Here is a 21,989-nt window from a genome sequence, read left to right as displayed (position 1 = left end):
GAAAGAAGAAAAAAGAAAACAGAAAAAAATACATGATGAATGATAAGACATTGATGGTTCCAATTAGAAAAAATTTTATGTTTTGTTGTTGTTTTTTGGTCAAATAAATTTCATGTATGAATTATGAGATGTTCAAAACTGTAATAAAATAATATAAATGTTGTAATGTAAATGAGATTGTTGTGAGGAATGAATGGATTGGAAGTAAAGTTGAATGGCAAGCTGGGTAGATTGGATTTTAGTTTGTATGCTGAATTTATTCAGCAACTCAAATTTGTTGCTAAACTTACTAGATCATCAGACTAGTTTAGCTAAGAGGTTAGTTTATTCAGCTTATTCAGCAATTCAGCAATAATGATTCTGCATATTCAGTAATTCACTTTATTTAGCAATTCAGCTTATTCAGTATATTCATCTTATTCAGCAATTCAGCCTATTTAATAATTCAGCTAACTCAGCAGTTCAGTTTATTCAACAATTAAGTTTAATCAATTCAGCTTATGTATTTAGCAATTCAGTTGATTTGATTGATTTAGTCAATTCATCAAATTGCTTTATTCAGTAACTCAGCTTATTCAGCAATTTGGCTAACTCAATAATTCAGTTTACTCAATGATTTTGCTTATTCAATTATTTAGTTTATTCAGCAATTCTAGTGTTTAATCAAATTTAGTCAATTCAGCTGATTCAACTAATTTAGGTAGTTCTGCTAATTCAGCTGATTTTGTAAATTTAGCTAATTCAGCGATTTAAACAATTCAGTCAATTTAGAAGTTCAGTTAGTTCAGCAATTCAAATTATTCAACTTTTATGTTATTCAATTCATGTAAATATATCTAAAATGTTCTAGAAATTCAGTTATCTAAACTAAATAACACCAGTTTGTCAATTCTCATTTGAATTTCTCCCAAAAGCTTTTCATTAAATCCAATAAATTCTAATTATCTCAATAATACAACTATCATGTCCCTCACGAACTGCAATTCACAATAAACTAGTAATTTTCATAACTGATAAAAGAGCTGTAAAATCTATTATTATAATATTGCATAAAGCTCATTGTCACATCCCCTAGCTGAATCTATTATTATCTTCATTATTTGATTTTCAAAATTAAAGCTATAAAATTTAACTGAACAGCAATTGTGACTCAATTCAACACTTTTGGAGCAGCTCATACAAATTATCTCGAAAAGCGTCCATTTTACAGATAAAATAAGGATTTTTTTGTAATATTACAATAAATGAAATTTTTAAAGCATAGTTAGTTCTGATCATGTGATTATTGTGCAGTTGAATCTGTTGAAATATCTTTATTTCTCTAAAATATCATTGCATTCATGTCGAGTGTCAGATATAAATTTAATATAAACGCTTTAAAAAAAAAACGGAATTGGAACAACTGCAAAACTTAAATTTATTATTGACGTAAATAGCTGATGGAGTTGAGAATTTAATGGGGTATTAAAGGGAGTAGAATATAGCTGTAAGCGACCTGGGTGGCGCGGTACACGAGTGTGTCTTCAAACATTTTGGAAATGTCATTCCGAATCCACAAAAATAAGTCATAATTTGACTTAAACCCGATTAGACTTTTTTTTGAATCGGTCATGAACCGTACACCGTGTATGGTTTTGGTCGAAGCTTATCAATAAGTTGTGCTACGGAGAATCATAAAATTGTCGGATTGTGGACTAGAAAATGAGAAAATTTAGATTTTTTGAAAAATTTATAAGAAATTTTGAGCTGAATATGCTGAATTAAACTCACACTTCTCAATTTTCACCAAGTAAATTCAACAAATTTATCAAAATCAACATTCCATTCCATTCCTCACCCAAAAAAATGTATGTAAATATGTATGGCCCAAAAAGTTCAATATGGATAAAAATTAATTCAGTACAAAAATATTCACATAAAATGGGAAACAAACTAAATTTAACTATTCACATATCCAATCAACAAGAAACTATAAAAAGAAATAAAATTGACACACATCGGACACAGAAAAAAACTTTTAAACTAAAATCGAATGAATAATCAATAATAATGGATGCAAATATTTACATAAAAATTATAAATTGATTCATGATTGATAGGTTGAGCGATGGATTTTGATGAGATGATGGGAAATAAAATCTTATTTGAGGGGAAACATTTGAATTTTAGATTGTTTAATGAAAATTGGAGTTTAGGAGATAGTGGATTGGAGTTTAAGGGGACAATTGCTGTAGATTTGTCATAGTTAGCGAAGGATATGTGTCAAAAAGTTGGCAAAATATCGATTTATGAATCAAATTTCCTAGAAATCGAGGGTACAGACTAATTATTGAGGTTAGATTTGGAAATTTCATCAAAACAAACGTTTGAAACTCATTTTTATCTAAAGATTTAGTTTAGAATCGTTAATATCAAGCAATCGACTAACTATAACTCAGCAAATCCTCTAAACAACCTAGTAGCTATGCTTCTAGTTTCTATTATCATTTTATAATCAAAAATCTACAAAATTTGTAAATTTTTTGATAATTTTCCATCTTAAACTAAAAGATCTTACAGCAAATGTTCCTTCAACTTCCTCTAAACCATTATTGCAACATTCAATAAACTATTAAGCACATTAATATTGCATATCCAAACCGCGAACTAATGGAACATCTGCGAATTCATCCTTAAAACCTTTTATAAAAATTTCCCACAATTTCAAAGCTTTTATCTTTCATGGAAGTAAATTAAAAAAAGAATCTTGAAGGAAAAACACAAAAGTAAATGACGAAATAAACACAAAAAATAATCATAAATGCACAGAAAGTATGTGGTGAAATTTATGAGAATGTTCAATGTTTGCAGCAAAATAAAATTGTATTTTAATGATCACAAAACTTTATTTTCTCTCTTTTTTTACAACAGTTTAATATTCATTTTTGGGTTGTGAGTTGTTTTTGGGGTTAAATAAGCACCATTATGCATTCGTTACTCAACTAAATGGCTCATGCACAAATAATATGATTTTGTTGTGTGACTGAAGGCTAGGCTAAGAAGGTTTTGATTGAATTTGGATTTGATTATGATTTATGTGATTAATTTGATTTGTTTTGAGATTAAAGCTATCTTAAACTAGCTTGGCTATTCTTTTAAAATTCTAATCCAAGATTTGCTGAATTCAGCATGATTATCTAAATTAATTTACTCTGAATTCAGCAAATTTAGTTAAAAATAATGACGCTGAATTAATTTGGGTTGAATTAAATGGAATTCAATAAGACAAACTAAGTAAATTTGCAATGAATTCAACAAAAAATAATGCTGAATTCAGCAGTGAAAATTATTGTTGTTGAATACAGAATGAACAGTTGGTTAAATTTGAATTGTATTCAGCATATTCAGAGTAATTTTAGGATGTATTCAATTTTAGTAGTTTAAGCTGAATTTAGAAAATCAAATAATAGTCAATAGATGAATTCAACTAATTCGACTTAGTTGAATCATGCTGAATTCAGCCAATTCAGCTCAGTTGAATTATGCTAAATTCATCTCAAATCAACTCAGTTAACTTATACTGAATTCAAACATTTTAAATAAATTCATCCAATTTAATTTAAATTCAGCAATTCAAATTTTTGATGATTTCAGCCAATTCAGCTAAGTCAAATCATTCCAAATTCAACAGTCCAAGCCTCACTCTCTAGTCCACACAAATAAACATGATGATAAATCCACATTTATTTCCACCTTTTAAATATCATTAATCATGATTTATGAAAATGATCAACTTTGATTATGATGTTGATGATATAGATGTACAGATATAGTAAGCAATAAAACGATGAGAGCGCCTTACAGAGAAGTAACAAAAAAAAGAATATTTTATTCACATATTTTTTATTACTTTTCAAATGCATAGTGAAATGACTTACAATGAAATCGCACAATATCACATTTAATGGTTGGGGTGGTGTTCGTATGTATATAAGGACAATAATATTTCATACTTGTTGCCACTACATTTTACTTGTAGTAATAGGACAACATTACTCATTTTACTACATTTTGTTGCAATATGTTCACATACATTGAGCATATAAAGGCACAAATTTATTCTTTTATATTCTACAACAATTTACATTGTTAAGCTCCATTTGTGCTTCCAATTTTATGTTTATTTTCTAATTGTTTCTTTACATTCTATCTTAAATGATTTCATTGAAAAGTGGAACTTGCCAAGTATTTTGTTTTTACTTTGTAGTCAGGATGAACAATTGTGTTCCATAAAATGATATAATTGGTATTGAATCAATTTTCTTGAATGGGGATTACTGAGTGGATTATGAGATAGATAATGCTTATGACAGTTATGATGATGTCATTTATTGATTGAAAATTTAAGGTTTTTTTGAGGAAAATATTCAATTTTTTTTTTAACACTTTAAAGCAGTGGTGCACAACCTTTTTTTTTGCGACACACCTTGGTGGTGAACCTCGACTAAAACCGTACACGGTGTAGTGTTCATGGCGTTTCCAAGAATTCTTGTATTGCGGTACATAAGTTGCACATCACTGCTTTAAATCAGAGTTGCAAAACAGTAACCTGTGACAGACAAAAACCGTACAATTTCTTGATAATTTGTTTGGTTTTGATAGAAAAACCATATAAATTACCAAGAAATTGTACGGTTTTTGTCTGTACCAGGCACCTGTTGTGCAACTCTGCTTTAAAGCATAACTGTATTAGCCAAACATTCATGCAGTTCTCTTACATCCTCAGGCTATTCCATTAATTTAACAATAATATTATTTTTTAATACTTTTTCATAGCTTTAAGCATTCAGGATGTAACTGATAAGGTAGCTAAAGGGGGTCTTAAGCTTCATCTATCAATAAATTATGGCTACACTTTAGATAGCTTAACATTAATTAAAATTATAATAGTAATAAAATAATAATGCACATCAGTTCAACATCGAACAGCAATAACATAAATAGTGCATGTTCATGAGACACTACTGATGAATTGTGAAATTCTAATAGAGTTGGTTGAAGGTTTTTTGGAAAAAGAAAGGTGTGAAAAATGATTAGTCACATTTATTAAACTAAAATATTATGATGACATTTAGTAATGGATGAGAATGTGGTTGACTGTGACGGTTGTGGAAAATAAAAAATTGGAGAAAATTATTATGAGAAATTGAAAATTGGAAAAATAAATAAACGTCAAGTTAAAATCAAAAATTAAAGTCTAGTCAGAATTGATCAATAGTGTTGATCAGTCTTGTCCAATCTGGAGCCAGATAGACCATTAACCGTTCCGAACTGACAGAAGTTCTAAGGACAGACCGAGAGATATTCTCTTTGTGCGGCAATGGATCCTCGTGGGTCTTAGTCAAGAAGGGAAGTAATTAAGTCATTGATCGTAAGCCTTGTGCGGCTTTGGTCACAAGATTGTGTCGTGCCGCAAAAAAAGGTTGGAAATATTGGTGTGGATCAAGATTATCGTAAAAATCGGAAAAGATTGTTACAAATTTGTCAATTTCATATGAAAATTACGAAATTGAATTTACGATAAGGAAAATTATATGGAAAAGTCAACTAAAATCTACTCGATTCTAGATTTATTTCAAATCGATTTCGAGTTTTGAGCGTTCTGAACTAAGTCGTTTAACCATCATTTGTCATCGTTATAGTCAAAAGATAAAAAGATTTTAAAGCAATCTTAAATTCGACTGGGTTCGATTCCCATTTGTTAAATACTTATTTATTTTTTAATATTTGGAATAATTTTTTTATAACTTTGTTTTTACTCAAAAATTCATTTTTTTAATGAAGTTCTTTACTTACATAAAATTAAAATTGCAAACTTGAAACTTTTTTGAGGTCCAAAAATTCATAATTTCTCCATATAAACTTAACTTATTCCAATCGAAGTTAATTTCCAATTTTCATCGTCAGTCACAAAACAAACTAAATAATAGTAAAATGTCACAACGGTCAAGGATAGATCAAATATCAATTTCATGTCGTCTTTAATTCTTATTTTGATCAATTATTAATTAATGTATGTAAAGAAAAAGGAGGTGATGTTAAAGCGACTAATTCGTTTGAATAAATCTTGTGTACAGACTAAACATTTGTGACTGTATATGTATATAAATGTGTATAGTATAAAATATCTACAAATCGTATGATTGTGAATGTACATTATGCAACAAATGAAAGGGTTTTTGATTGATGTTGATTGTTTTACTTTAAAGAGGAAATTCAAAATGAATTCGTTTTTTTTGTTACCTAATGGACTTCCTCTATGAAAATCTCGTGAGGGTGATCGATCGACAGTTGGCAATTCTGTGAGTCTTCTAGCACGATTTCCTGGACTGGCACGAGTTCCTATATTAGGCAGTGAATTGTAGGCTTCTCGCGACATCTAATTTTGCCGCGACCCTCTTGCGAAAATCTAAAATGATTTTTTTTGTTGTTGGTTTTTTCTTCGTTTTTTGCTTTTTTAAGTGTATTTATAGGAATGATTCTTTAATGATTTATGACAATGAGGATGGCTGTTTATTTTGTTAACATAGATTATCATTATCATTATTTTATTACTTGTTATTGTGCATGATATTGACTTACAGATATTTGTGAATAAAATGGAGAATGAAAAAATAAAATTAGAAAAATTGAAGGGATAATAACAAAAAATTCCCATGAGCAATGAAAATGCAAGGACGGTGTGGAAGTGAGGAAATAGAAATTGAGTAGAAAAAGTCACTGTTGAAAATGGATTTGGAGTGTTTTATTGAAGATTTAGGTTGATTTTATTAGAAAAATCACAAAAATGAATTTAAATTGTTAAAATTTGAATTTTAGAGATTTTAGACTCAAATTAACGAGTTCAAATTGGAGATGAATTTGAATTTCTAAAGATTGTTTGATTCAAGTTCAAATTGGAACGGCTTAAACTATTTTAATTTGTAAAAATTGTTAAATTCAAGTTCAAACTGGAATGATTTAGATGAATTTGAATTTCAAGTTCAAATTGAAATGATTTAAATTAATTTAAATTTTTAAAAATTGAATTTAAGTTCAAAATTCAAAATTCGAAATTTTTCTAATTTTCAAAATTTGTTGAAATTAATTTTTCAATTGAAATTCGATTCAATAGCAAAATTCAAAATAAACTGAATTCAATTTAAGACAATTCTGAAACAAAATTGTCTGAATCTAAAGCTTCTCCCTCTCAAATTTATCCATAGTTCATCCTCAACTTTAAAAAGATTTAAGAAGCATCAATAACAAAATAGAGAGCATGAAAAGAAGATGAAAAATTTGTTTACAGCACAAAAAATGATCTCAATTTACGGGTAGTGCTTCGGAAAGAAATCAAAAGATTTTCATCTCAACTCATCTTCGTTTGGGGTAATTTAAAGTGAAAAAAAGAAAGAAAAATTTTACTTTACTTAAAATGAGCCATTACTCATTTATTCACTTCCTTTATAAAAGAAGCGAGAAGATCCAACAAAAAGCAAAAAAGAAAGGAAAGTTTTGAATGAAAAATTTCAGCTCTTATCTTAGTGAATAGAACAGCTCCCGTGGCTTAAATTGTTAAGAAATTACTTGAGATTGAGAGAAATGTGAGGTAATAATGAGAGAGAAGTGAAAAATCGATAAATTAAGTCTCGCAGGCGTTTTAATGAAACTTTTTGAAAGCTTTTGTGAGAAACTTTTCTTTCTCTTTTGATTTAAATTTCTTGAAAATTCTTTTGTTTTTGCTGGTTTTAAAAATAAATTGCAAGTTTGTTTAAAGAATTTAAGTCGTGAATCTGTTGATAAAATGAAGTAAAAATAAGATTCACTGAATTTTTATTCCTTTTAAGCTCATTTAAAATTGATTTTGTTTCGAATATTTTCAAATTTCATTCAGCAATCTTCAATTTTGTATTTATAACATTGAATGTAGGTGTTTATTCCTTTGTAAGAGTTTGTGGCAGAGGGGTATTCAGAAGCAGAAAGGGTTTGAAGGTCAAACGCCTGTTTTTGAAAAAATTCTAAAATTTTTAATAATTTTCAAAGTTTTGAAATTCAAAAAATTCTCTCAAATTTTGCATTTGATGCTAAACAATTTCAACCTTCATTTCTCCCTCATCTGAACCCCATCCTTCCTTTAGTCAACAATTTTCTAACTCCACCCCTGATTTAAACTTCAAATCTTCTTCAATTTATATTTAGAAAAAAACTCATTCTGCATTAAAAATACTTTTAAGAGTCTTGAAAATACAATTACTTACTCCTACATGCTGCAGTAATTGTCTTTGTACCCAAAAATAGACTGAGTGATATGAGTGCCTTTAGACAAAATTTATCAAGATGTTGAATGAAGATAATGTTAAAATAAGGTGAGTTTAATAATGCTGTAATATTTTATAAAGATATTAATTTAGGGCATATTTTGGAGAGTTTTTAAACAGAAAATTTGCTTACAAATGTTATTTAAATTAAATGAACTTGAAGTAATTTGAGAAATCTCAAAAATATGAAAGAATTCTTTAATTTGCTTTATTAAAAAGTCTCAAAATTTTATTAAATTTAATTTGAATTTTTGAAATAATTTCTTCCCTAATTTTAATGAATTTTATTTAAAAAAAGAGTTGAATTTTAACTTTTTCCAAATATTTCAAAATGGATTTTAATTTTTTCAAAGTTTCAAAATTCATTTTAAAGTTTTTTGCAAGTTTTTTGATTTTTTAAAAATATATCAAAATTCATTTTAATTTTTTTTAAAATTCAAACTTGCAACAATAAATCTCATTATCTAAATCCCATAAAACAAAACTTTAATATCAACCAGAATAAGAACAAAAAAAAAAAACTTTTAAATTTTTCCATCCCAAAAGCTTTTTCCATTAAATTTGATTTGTTTCTGTGTTTTTATCATCACCATCATTACTCCTTTCTATCTTCATTTAACCTCACAATTGTAAGGAAACATTCCATTTTATTTTTCTGTTGAAGCTTAATGAAGGAACTGTATACTTTTTTTGTGTGTTTATTTTACTCGACAATTAAGTTGAAATATAACGTAAAAAGAACTAGATAGAGCTATAAAGTGCTGATAAACTTTTTTTTTTCGTTCATTTCAACTTCAGTTGCTATTTTTTATGTAATGTATTATTTTGTCGAGAAAGAGAGAAAATTTGCAAAGATTTGTGAAGCGAGAAATTCAGTGAAATTTTTGTTTTATGTAATTTTTATGTACTTTACATTTTATTGCATAGTTTTTAAAATACAGTGTTGTTGAAGGTTTATTTGGATTGAATGCTTATTTAAGATAATTGTGAGATTTTCCAAAGTTATTGAATTAAAGAAATAAATTTAAATTTTAGGAACATTAAATTTAATTTAATTGAAATATTTGAATTTAAGAGTTTTGAGATCAAACAAGCTTTTTAAATTTAACTTTTAAAATCAATAGATTTTTGTTTAAACTTTAAAAAATTAAATTTTTGAATTTATCTTTAACAAAATCGTCACTTTTTGAAGAAAATTAAACTCTTCAAAAAAAAATTAAATTTTTGAAATAAAAATTCAGTTAAGCTAAAAAAATATGTTTTAAAGATAATGAAAAATGCTATAATTATTTAAAAAATTTTTTTTTTTAAATTTTAACTTTTTTTAAAAAACTAAATTTTTTTCAAAATTTTTTTAATTTTTAAAATTTAAAAATTTGAAATTTCTTTAAAAAAAATTAGATTTTTTAAATTATTTTAAATATTAATAATTTAAAATTTCAATTTTCTTTAAGAAAAGTTTAAAATTGACTTAGGTTGATTAACCTTAAAATTCAACAAAACTCATTTCCAAACCCCCCAAAGGAGTAACAAACTCCTACTTATTATTCCACTTCCATAATCCAGTGACTTTAATCCTCATTATCCATTCTCACCTTTACTCATACAGTAAGTATATTAATTTGCAAATAGAATGAAATTTTGTGCAGTAGATAGATAGTAAGTAAGATAGAGTTTAAGTAGATGTAAAAGATATGACTCAACTACAACGATTGTAAAAAAAAAAATGTAAAAGAGACAAGGAATATCTAGGGATGAAAATGTGATACAAGTATATACACATTAAAAAAATACACAATACAATTGAAATGAGTTCATATTGTGCAATGATTACAAAGTCTTCTTTTATAATATTACAAAAGTGCATCGAAGGAGGTAAGAAATAATGTGAAACAGAATTGAATTGAAATGCAGAATGGAAAGAAACATAAAAATAAAAGAGAATGAAGTGACTCGAGAGTGCTTTTCGTGCACGTAAAGTGCTTCATTTTAAAATGAATATTATGAACACATGTAATGTGATTGCTGAAGTAGAAAATGCAATTTTTTGGGTAGCGTACGATTATGGTCATTTAGTTGAGGTCGATTTGGAGGGAATTAATTTGCTAGATTGCTTGAGGATTGGATTTGCTACTTGAATTCAACTTTTTTCATCGATTTTCCACCAAAAATTCCCAAAAAAATCAATAAAAAAACTTATTTTCCCACAGAAAATATTCAAATTTATATCCACAGCTTTTGTGAACAACAAAATAAACAAATTGGTTGCGTGATTCTATATATTTCATGGACATATGAGTAGATAAATATAAATACGACAAGACTAATGATAATTATGTACAGAAACATGTACTACAAAATTTTGTAATGTTGTTGACTCATGAAACTTGTTTAGTTCTATGTTTTTTGAGGTATAGAGGTGCTTTTGTGGGATATTTTGTATATTTTGGCCTGATTAGACGGATTTTTAACTGAATTTATAAAAAAATTAAAATTTAGGAGTTGAATTGAATGTAAAGCCTTCCTGAATGACACAAGTCAGTTAGTCAATCCAAAATCAAGTATCAAGCCGTCGTGACTCTATCTAATGTCGGATTCTGTTTGAATCAACCACCATTCCAGAGTAATTTCTACCTAGTGCCGGATTTTCGATCGATTACCCGATTTTTGCTAGTTGGGCAGATAGGAAGTCTGAATCTTAAACTGAACAACCGTTTAATTAATATCTTCCGACCATTTTCTTAAAGTAATAACAATAACAATGTTAAGTTAGGTTTCTAAGCGTTACGAACTATGATGCGCAAATCAAAACCCAAAAAGACACTTCGATCCTCAATATATTCTCTGCTAAACAACTTAGCTACAGCACTAACAGCACAAAAAAATCTCCCCTCATTTTAAAATATTAATGCTTTTTACCTTCATAATCCCCCAGAGTAAACGTCACAATATTTGCAGTCAATGAACAAAAAAAAAAGTACAAGCAATCAGCTTACCCATTCCATGTCATTAATAATCAATAATGTCCAGTCTATATAATTATTGATTTTTTCATTATTGTGTAATTGGCTATAGATAGGTTTATAGCTGGGAGTTCAATGCTCTAGGTGAGTTGTTAGATTGAATGAGTAAGTAAGCTTATTGCAAAATGTTTGACAAGACTTGAAGTTGATTGGGGAAATAATATTGAAGTTTTAGGAATTTTTGAAGGATTTTGAGGACAATATGAAGTGAATTTTGAGCATTTTTAGTAGAAAATGTTTTAATTTGCTGGATTTCAGCTATAAATCTCAAAATTGACTCGGAATTTGTATAGACAAGCTGACTTGAGTCGATTCAACTCCATACAAAATGCAGGTTGACTTCAAGGTCTGATTCAAACTACTTCAATGTCCATAAGCCTCAAAATTGACTCATTCTTCCCATGAATCCTCAATCGAACATCCAAATTGAATTTAGGGTAGCAAAAAAGCGGCAATGGTCAAGTAGCTAGAGCATCGGACGGATCAAATTGAATTTAAATTCTCCCCGCCAAACGACTGCATGTTAATTACTTTTAATTATGCCCATCAATAATTCATCACAATTTTGCATTTAAAATCCACCAAACATCAGCAAAATGCAACAAATTAACCAACCATAATTTACACTATTTCTAAAAATTTCCCACGACTCATCCATCAAGCTCGCAATCAACTTGAACCCCAAAAAAACTATAAAAATATACAAAATTGCCTCAAGTGCACTCAATTCCTGTAAGAAGCAATTTAGAAAATTGTATACAATTTAAAATCGTTTATTACGGGTGCAATTTCAAGTATTACGAGGCATTTAAAAATACATTTTTATGTAGCTCATTTCGATTTGCTGATGACGTCATAGATTTATGTATTTTTTAGTCTTATTGATCAACAATTTTGTGCTATCTTGGGAATTATGAAGACACAGACATATTTTTTTTTGTTAGAAAATGTCATGTTTATTTTTAGGATCATGAGAATTAGGATTAATGAAGTAGACATAACCTTAAAATTTCTCAGAAAAATCTAGATTCACGGATGCTGATTATAGACAATTTTTCTTTTGAATGCTGTTCCATTTATCAAGTCTGAGAAAATTACAAGATTTCAAATGACAACCTCATGTCAGCTATGAATAATTCTGAGCACAAAAAGAAGGATGTTATGTGCTAGTTGTAATTGAGATGTGTCATTTGGGAAAATTCAGTGAGTTGGAATAGAAAGAAAGGTATATGAATCATATGAAATACTGGAATTAATGATTTTAGTGATAAAATGGAAGGTTTTCAACCTTGAAGGAGGGTAACAGTTGGGATATGAGGCATCGGAAATACACGTGAATAATATCAAGTTGTGGTTTTTGATGAAGATCATTGAAAATTTCAAATATCGATCTGTGGTTTAGTGTGGAACAAAATTAAAATGGTATTAAAGGCTGAAAATCGAAAATTCGGTAATTGATCAGGAGTTGAAAGGTTGAATTGTTCGAAATTTCGTTCAATAATTAGGGAATATTCTTGATTTAGGTAGTCAAAGTTTCTGAATTTGGATATTTAGCATTGACAATCGATAAGGGAGGTAAATAGCCAATGATTTAGCCAGCTATAGACGCCATCTGAGGGATGACCATGGATCACAATTCATCTTTATGGTCAGATAAGTTAGTAAGTAGAATTTCCAGTAAATTACATCGAGAAGGATTCGAACATACAATTTTGCAGTTCTTAGTAGCAAAATCTAAGCTCTAGGGTTACATGACAGCTGAGTAAACAGCTAACTTAAATGATGAATCTGCTTTGAACAGAATATTTAGTAGTTTTACCACTGACACAGTTATATTTGGAATCATATATAGCGGAAATGCAAGTCGCAGCCTTCCTTTGTACTCTGTAGTCAATATTGTCATCAAAGAAGTGCTTTTGATTCTCTTACCCAATAAGGAATCATTAAGAAGAGGGGAAGGGGAAGGGAGCATTGCAATCTGACCAATACAACAGTTCTGTCCAAACTGTGTGTTGGAAATGCCAATAACTGTGTGGTTTCTGAAATATCAATCGTTGCTTGCTACCAAAATGTGACGTGGAACAAAAAGTTTGGACAGCACTGAAATAGAATTCCCAAAACTTCCAAGTCAATTCAGTCCCACATTCCTACAACATCCAATGCACTTTTTGTCTTCCTTAAAAAACCATTAATTTGCATTTTTCATTAAATTTCATTCATCATAGTTATCAGACATAAAGAGTCGAGAGAATGATGTAAAATAAAGAAATCAAGGCTAGAAAATAAAGAGTTTGATGAGTAAGTGTTTTCTATCTACCGTGAATTTTCATGTCTTTTCATGACAACATTATTTGTACTGCACACAAATAGGTACGAGATAGATAGAGCAAGTGAGAAAGATGTAGATATAGAGTTGGATATAAAAAAATCTACATGAAAACAACAAGATAAATAAAAATATGTATAATGTATGTATAACATCAAAATTGATGGAACTTGTGTTAGAAGATAGAGGATACATAATAAAATGAACGAGTATTTGCTAACTAGAGCAATGAGAACAAAAATATAAAAATGGCTATAAATAAAAAAAAAACTTACAAAAGTCCTCGTATTATTGATCGAGGGACTTAAGCGCATTTTTGTCCCAGCGATCAGTAATTGATTAATAAGTCACTTCTAGATCTATAAAACAAGATCCAGTAGGATCCAGGTCACTCCTAGATCTACAAAACAAGATCCAGTAGGATCCAGGTCACTCCTAGATCTACAAAACAAGATCCAGTAGGATCCAGGTCACTTCCATATAATTTAACGGATTTTTATAATTTATAAAACCACATAACGGTTATGACAAATTTAAATTTTGTACACTGTTAAAAATTTTAGGAACATTGAAAAACACTGTAAAACAACGAAAAACGTGTTTTTGTTGTTATGAAAATGAAAAATTGTTAATTATAGTATTTATGCTTTGATTTGAAACTTTTAAATGGGCGCCGCAATAACTTTATGGAACTGATCTTTTAAAACCATTCCGAGCTTCTACGATGTCTAGTTAAAAAGTTTTTAGCGTCATCTTAACGAACGAACGAACGAACGAACGAACATAGTGTCTTATTAAGCTACCTTTTTGAAAAAATTTCAAAAATGCGCTAAAAAACTTCATGGATTATTTGACTCTTAGTTTCTACTTGATTATAGAGGATAAAATACATACATACAATAACAAAATAGAGATTTTTTTCGAGATGGTTTAGTGATTTTATCAGTGGATGGAATGAAAGAGTCCATAAAAAAAATAGGAGGAATAACAACCAAAAGAATAAGATTTATGTGATGGAGTATTTGAGCGGATGGAATCTTGATGGAGCAACAAAAATATCTAAAGCTCAATCAAGCGGATTCACTTTTTTTTTTTTATCTTTTTAGTCTAAAAAAGAAAAGAAATTCTTTCTTTTTCGTCGAAATTGTTAAATATAGACATTGATCAAGTTTTATAGTGTGTTCTTTTGAAAGCAAATGTAGCGCATTTTTCTGGATTTTTTGTCAGATTAGAATTAAATTTGGTAGATTCTGGGGATTTTGGATGAAAATTTAAGGTTCGAGTCTCAAGATTCGAGTATATCAGATCTGCGATTAGTCGATCGTTTGATCTACTAAATGAACTTGACATTTTAGAATTTGAAAATTTGAAACTTGGCATTTTAGGAAACTAGCAATGACTTGTGGAACTTGTCATTGTCCTCCTTAATCTTAGTTAGGGTTGGCGGCCACAGGTCGGGTGTTTTCTACCCGATTTATGTCGAAAATGGAAATTTGCCGCTTGTGTAACTCGAATACGTGACTTTGTAATTTAAAACCACGATTGAGCATCTCAAACACGAATATCTCGATGAATTCTGAATTTTGGATGCTTTTCAATATTTTCCGTATTGATATCAATTCAATTTTACACAATATAGATCTTAGTGAGATTCTGACAAAAATATCTTTAAAAACAATTGAAAAATGCACCACAGCATCGTAAATTGTGAAGAACGACATCCAAAAAAATAACAACTAAATAATCCACTGTAACATTAAATGAAATATAAATTTAAAACAATTTTCCTAAATATTTTTGTTACTTATAGCTTGATTGCATGTGCGATAAGGACTTTTTTTTTGTGCAAACTTATTATATTCTCAAATTTATTAGCTTAATTTTTACTTTTTGTTCGCTTTTTATACAAAAAACAAAAGAATGGAAATTAAATTCACAAAAAATAGTAAAGAATAGACACAGAAAATGGAGTGAATATAATTGCAGATAAATGCGCATATATGTCACAATAGATAACAAATGATATAGAAATAATTTTAATAAATTTAAAGTTCTGATAGAAGTTAGCGTTAGAATAGTTTAATAAGATTTGATTATTTTGATTATTTAAGGTTTGAAAATATTTGAATTTATTATGGAAGATTTGAAATTTAAAAAATTATTTTTAAAAATTACAACCATTGAATTTGAAAAATAAAAATTTTCAAAATTGAAAATTCTAAAAAATTTGAAATTTCAAACAGTCGCAAAACTTGAATATTCGATAAATTTGTAATTATGAGAAATTAAAGTTTTTATTAAATTTTCAAAAAGTTTCAAAAACTTTAAGACTTTCAAAATTGAAAAAATTTTAAAAATTAAAGATTTTAAATTCAAAATTTTTAAAAATTTTAAAATTGAAAGAATTGAAAATCTTTGAAAATTTGAAATTTTCTTAATTTAGAATTTTTCAAAAAAAATTTCAAATTGAAACTTAAATAATTCAAAATCTTTGAAAATTTGAAATTTTCTTAATTTAGAAATTGATTTCAAAATAAATTTCCAAGCAAAAGTTCAAACAAATTAAAATATTTAAAATATTAAAAAAGTATTAAAATTTATTCATTTTCCAAAAAAATTAATCCGATAACTTTATCAAACCTCCCAAACAAACGTCCAACTTATTCTATTCACAAAAACTATTCTCAAGCCAAATTCTATCAGATTAAAAAAGACTCTTACTGACAAAAACTTTTATTTATTCAACAAAAAAAAAAAAAAAAAAAAAAAAAACTATTCACATGAGAAAAAATGAACAAAATTATGCAAAAAAAAATCCAATTTTTTCAGCATGAACTTCTGAATTTATGATAAAAATAATAATTTTCAGCACATAAAAAAGAAAATAATGCACGAACACAATGCATTCAAAAAATGTCATCTGAATATGAAAAAAAAGTAAAAAAGTCGAAATGAGAAAGAGAGAAAATGTGAAAAGAAACCGAAAGCTTTTCATACTCAAAGCAGTTCTTGATAAATATTTTTCGGTATTGATTTTATAATGTGGTGTGTACAACTCAACGGGGCTCTTGAATTAGACATTTTTATTTGAACATGACACCGCATATTGAGTGTGTATGGAGGTATGGTAAAAGTTATAATTTAGTTTGTTAAAAACGATTTGGTTCTCTCGTTATGCTTGTTATAATTGGAAAATTGTCAATATATTATTATTATTGGTATTTCCAGAAGGAAGCATGGGGTAAGGGTGAAATTTTGAATTATTTTCAACTTTTTGTACTTTAAAGTGCATAAAATTAGAGGTTTTGTGAATTCATGAAGAATTTTTAGCAGGATGAGGTAGGTATGCCTAATAAGTCAGTTTTTCGGATGCCACAATAAGTGAACAAATGAATGTCTCATTATCATCCTAGTTATAAACTGTCTCAAGGCATTTTAGGGTGTCTTAGGGTGTTAAAGGATGTGTTAGGGCGTCTCGGGCGTCTTAAGACAGTTCAGAGCTCTATTTGCATCTCAGAGCAGAGTGATAGTTTAATGAGTGACGGTTTGCTAAACCACCTAGGCCTACAAGTTTGTTATAGAATCTGAACCACTTTCTTGACGACATTACTGCTTTTAGCCTATACAGGAGAGTTTTCAGCCGTATTTCAAATGGTCTTGAATCAAAAAAGGACATGTGAAAAATATCTCATGCTGAGGATTCAAACCAGAGATCGCTGGAACGGTTTTTAATGAGTTAATCCCAAAACAACCAAATCACTAAGCCACTGAGCCACCAAGACTCACAATCTAGGTAAAACAACTTGAAAATTAACCTAATAAATCATTTTTTATTATTCAAAATTAATAAAAAGTGACCAAACTTTATAATTAATGTTCAAAAAAAAAAATCTCCCTTCCTCTAATCAAGAACAAAACTTCGCTGACACTCTAATCCAATAATAAAATTTTTTCAAGCTGACCCTTCTTCATCCCCAAATTAAAAATGACACGTTCAAGACGACAAAATCAATGAAAAGAAATAAAACTTTTCACAATTCACAGCACATCGACATTTTTTTTCACATTTTCTCTCTTAAAATTGATAAAAAATAGGAATTTATGTAACTTCTGATGCAGAAGTAAAAAAAAATCATTCATTTTAGACATTTTGATATTAAATACATACCCACAATTTTGTCGGCTTTCCAATTCTCCTCCTATACTTCCGAAAAATATATTTTAAAGGATCGTAAAAATCCTTGAACTCACTTCCACACTTTTTTTTTCAAGCTTCTTCAAGTTTCGTGCTTATTAATTCGATTCACACACCAAAATTTGATACTCGCGTCACTCTTGACACCACGCGTTAATCTACACGATCTTATTATTTATTTTTTTTAAACTTTTTTTCTTATCTCTGATAATGTATGAGTATGTATGTAAGTACTTTTTACACTTTTTTTTTCACATTTACTTCCACATGTTGCTACACGGCAATTTCTTCACCCTCGCAAAAATTCCATTCAAAATATTTCTCGTTTTTTCACTTGAACACATCACGTAGGGAGCTTTTTGCCTCCTTTTTTTTACAAAAACTTTAAGCTACACCGTCGTCTTTATCTTATTGCCTACATATACTTTTTATATTATTCGGAATAGATTAACGGGAGACTTTCTTATCTCATTTGAAACATTCTTTGTCGTCTTGGATTTTAATTCGCTTTTTTTTCTGTTTTGGCTCTTGATGTCGTAGACTGAAAAAATGACTTCTTCTTCCGTCTTGTTTTCCTTTCCACTTATTATTATTATTATTATTATTAGTTTTATGTGTGATTCTCACCGACTACTTTTTAATTAAAGAAAAAAGAGAGAAAGAGAAAATGAGATTGTAATATAGTAATAATAGGATATATTAATTGTTGATATGCACGAGCATTTGTAGACACGATGTGGATGGTACACACATACATATCGTATACACAAATACACTTGCAGTTATTATAATGAATCATTATGGCGAGGATTTCATTGACATATAATAATGAATATTTTTTTTTTCGAGTGCCAATTATGATGCGCTGATGCGTACGATGAATGGAATATAGAATAGTTCAATAAAAATAGAGTAGGATTAGCAGATTGTGATTGTGTGGATATTTGATAAGGATTCAGATTGTCTTATGATTGTGAATTTGCAGTAAATTTGATAAAATTTTGGTTTTTAATAATTTGTCAAAATTTGAAATTCAAATCAATTCTCAAAAATCTGTTGAAATTATGTATTCAAAAATTCAAATTTGATCAATTCGTTGACATTTGAATTTCAAAAATCTGTCAAATTTTGAATTTCAAAATTCAATGAATATTAAAATTTAATAATTTCTTTAAAATTCAAAATTCAAACATTCATTTGATTCTCGGAAATTCATTAGAATCCCAAATTTAACTGTTCTATTCATTTTGAGTTTTAAGAGTTAGTTAAAATTTGAATTTCAACTTTTAAAATCCTTTTAAATTTGAATTTCAACTTTAAAAATTTTTTAAATTTAAAAAAAACCTTTTGAATTTGAAATTTAAAAATCCTTTTAAATTTAAATTTTAAAGAATTTTGAAATTTGATCTTTAAAAGTCTTTTAAAATTTAAATCTTTAAAAATTTTAAATTTTAAATTTGAACTTTAAAAATTCCTTTAAAATTTAAATTTGAACTTTAGAAATCCTTTAAAATTTGAATTTCATTTTTAAAAATCATTTAAAATTTAAATTTTAACTTCAAGTTTTCTATTAAATTTAAATTTCAAGAATATGTTGAAATTTAATCGTCAAAAATTCAATTAAAAATAAAATTTTAAAAATCCGTTAAATTTAACCTTTAACAATCTTTAAAGTTCAAATTTAAAAATTCTTTAAAATTCAAATTTCAAAAATGTTTTATTTCAATCTTAATAAAAATTCATAATAAATCTCGAATAACCCCCAAAAAAAAAATAATTCTCCCAAAATCCTTGGAAGATGCGCCATCGCAAAAGAAGTCATGAAAAAAAAATTCCCAACCGACTTTCCAATAAACGTATTTTTTTTCCCTCACTCACATTCTCCACTCCTGTACAATGGAAGTAATTTTTTATGTCATTTACATTGCATGCACGCATATTGGAAGTTATAAGAATAAATTCCTCTTTTTTTTGTGCCTCATATTATGGATGGTGATGGCAATTTAATTTGAAAAGAGAAATTATACGTACAACGTACAGTGTGACTGTATAAGCGGAGGATACAATCAAGGCTAAATATAGAAAAGAAAGCATATTCAGGAGGAAACAACATTATTGCTCAACTGTATGCTTCTGACATTTCATACACAATTCAACATGAATATTGCAAAACGCGAAAAGGCAATAAATGAAAAATTAATTTTCATTTCTCATCATTTTGTGGCTGCTTTTTTCGTCAGCTTTTATTGCCATCAGACAGTCAGACTCGACTTTTCTTTCAATTTTTTTTCTATTCAAATTAGACATTTCTATGAACTCAATTAGGAATCAATGAGCATAATTTATTGGCTAATTACAACTTCACCATTTATGCTTCATAAAATTTTTTGTTTGTGGTCGTGCTGAGATGTGGTTCATAGTTTAATGGATGGACAAAATCTACGAAAATTTAATTAAATTTTTAATTGTTATGGAACTGCTTTTTATGGAATTCTTTTGTTGATGCTTGAATGACTTTTGGTTTTATGAATAATTTTTTAGTTTAATTGTGGAGAATGGAGCTTAGAAAAATTATGTTTTAGGAAATATCTCGAGCGACATAATTGAAGAAGGCTTCGTTATGGAACTTTAAATCATCCGCCAAACCTTTTTTATGAAGCTCAAATGGGAGTTGGTTCCGTTTGGTGTCTATGTGACTGCCATAAAAAGCCTTCTTCATTTGTGTCTTGTGGCGATGTCGAGAAGAAATTCAAATTTGACGTTTTAGCTAGAGTTTCAAAACAATTCAAAAATTTTGAGCATTTTTTCAAAACTTTTATGACCATTATTATTTTAAAATGCGTTATTTGTTAATTTTCCTACAAAACACACCTTCAAAAGCTTCAAAATCAATGTTTTTGAGAAAAATCGCAAGTTTCTCCAATGCTGCTAGAAAATCCGTGCGACACAATAACCCAGCGCATCATTTGGAATCTTTACAGACTCTTCTTCCTACTTTGTGTCGCACAGATACGAAAAACTTATTGTTAATGATTACGAGTATTTCATTATTAGAGGATTCAGAAAAGTCGATTTTTAGCGTTACGCAATGAGTAAACGGACCTTAATGTCGTGGATCCAGAAGAATTTTTTTGGATTTTTGTAACTTTTTGTCCCGAAAACCTAAAGAATTAGAAAATTTGATCTAAAAGTGGACATTCCTCTGCCATGTTCATTTACAGACCTCAAACAGCCTCATTGACCTTATAATTTCCCTAGAAATGACAAAAAGTCCTTCCACTTTCAAATATTCAAAATAAGTTACTAAATTCTCGTGAATTCATGAAATTTAATACTCGTAATTTATGAATCTTTGTCAATTTTTTTCCATTAGAATTTATTATGAATTATCTCATGACTATTTATGAGGTCAAAAAGAGGAAAGTATAAAAATGTCCAAGGACTATAGAGGTGGAAAATTAGATTATTATTAGCTATGAATGATTTTGGCTATTTAATTATTTATGATAAATTTTCAATTTAAGTCTTAAAGAGGACTGCTGCCTAAAAAACTATATAATTGTACTTTACATCCCTTTTCCACGTCAATGTGCTGTTCGAAACGTATAATGGAACCATTTGGCAGCAATTTAATGGATTGCTTGCCACCATTCAATTACAAATGCCACATGGCTCCCACTTCAAAATAAAATTAGAACTTTTTCGGACGTTTTAGCTCGAAAGCTTGCTTTATTTTTAGAATAATGATGAAAAATTGATGGAATTATTATTTATTCAGCCTATTTACAGCACCAAGTGATAAGGTCATTAAGCTTTTCGCAAGGAATTCCTTCAAAAAGCTCAAAATTACGATCGTCCATCTAGAAAAAAATAAGTAAAAGTTCAAGTCCATTTTTCTCAAAAATAACATTAGACTCTGCTTCATTTAATAATACCAGAAGCCGATAACAGGTAGGAACGCCTACACATCTATGGTCATCTCAATTTATTTATTTTTTCTTTTCTATTATGCCCCATCATGGGCACTTCCTACACAGTAAAATGAGAATGTGTTGAAGGACCGACAGAAATGATGATGAGATATTCAACTAAATTAGATTGAAGAGAGA

General features: G+C 28.4%; 1 protein-coding gene across 7 annotated transcripts in view; it reads right to left on the bottom strand.

Annotated features, from left to right (window-relative positions):
• brp (ELKS/RAB6-interacting/CAST family member bruchpilot) overlaps positions 1-21,989 on the bottom strand; it is a 74,613-nt gene that overhangs the window by 44,718 nt on the left and 7,906 nt on the right. For 3 of the 7 annotated variants that reach the window (XM_070640744.1, XM_070640749.1, XM_070640746.1), the window contains exon 2: positions 17,854-18,513. Coding sequence is in view for 1 of the 7 variants with exons in the window: in XM_070640748.1 (XP_070496849.1) it covers positions 6,283-6,418 (136 nt within the window). In the remaining 6 variants the exon portion in view is untranslated. Of the gene's footprint in view, positions 1-6,282; positions 6,419-17,853; positions 18,514-21,989 lie in introns of those variants that run through there. The other 4 variants (XM_070640745.1, XM_070640748.1, XM_070640747.1 and 1 more) reach the window with 4 other exon arrangements.

Source organism: Chironomus tepperi, unplaced genomic scaffold (assembly GCF_022539635.2).
Source record: "Chironomus tepperi strain 1889 unplaced genomic scaffold, CSIRO-AGI_Ctep_v1 contig_221, whole genome shotgun sequence".
In the NCBI taxonomy this organism is placed as follows: domain Eukaryota; kingdom Metazoa; phylum Arthropoda; class Insecta; order Diptera; family Chironomidae; genus Chironomus; species Chironomus tepperi.
Note: the sequence above shows the minus strand (reverse complement) of the source record. Positions and strands in the feature narration are given on the sequence as shown.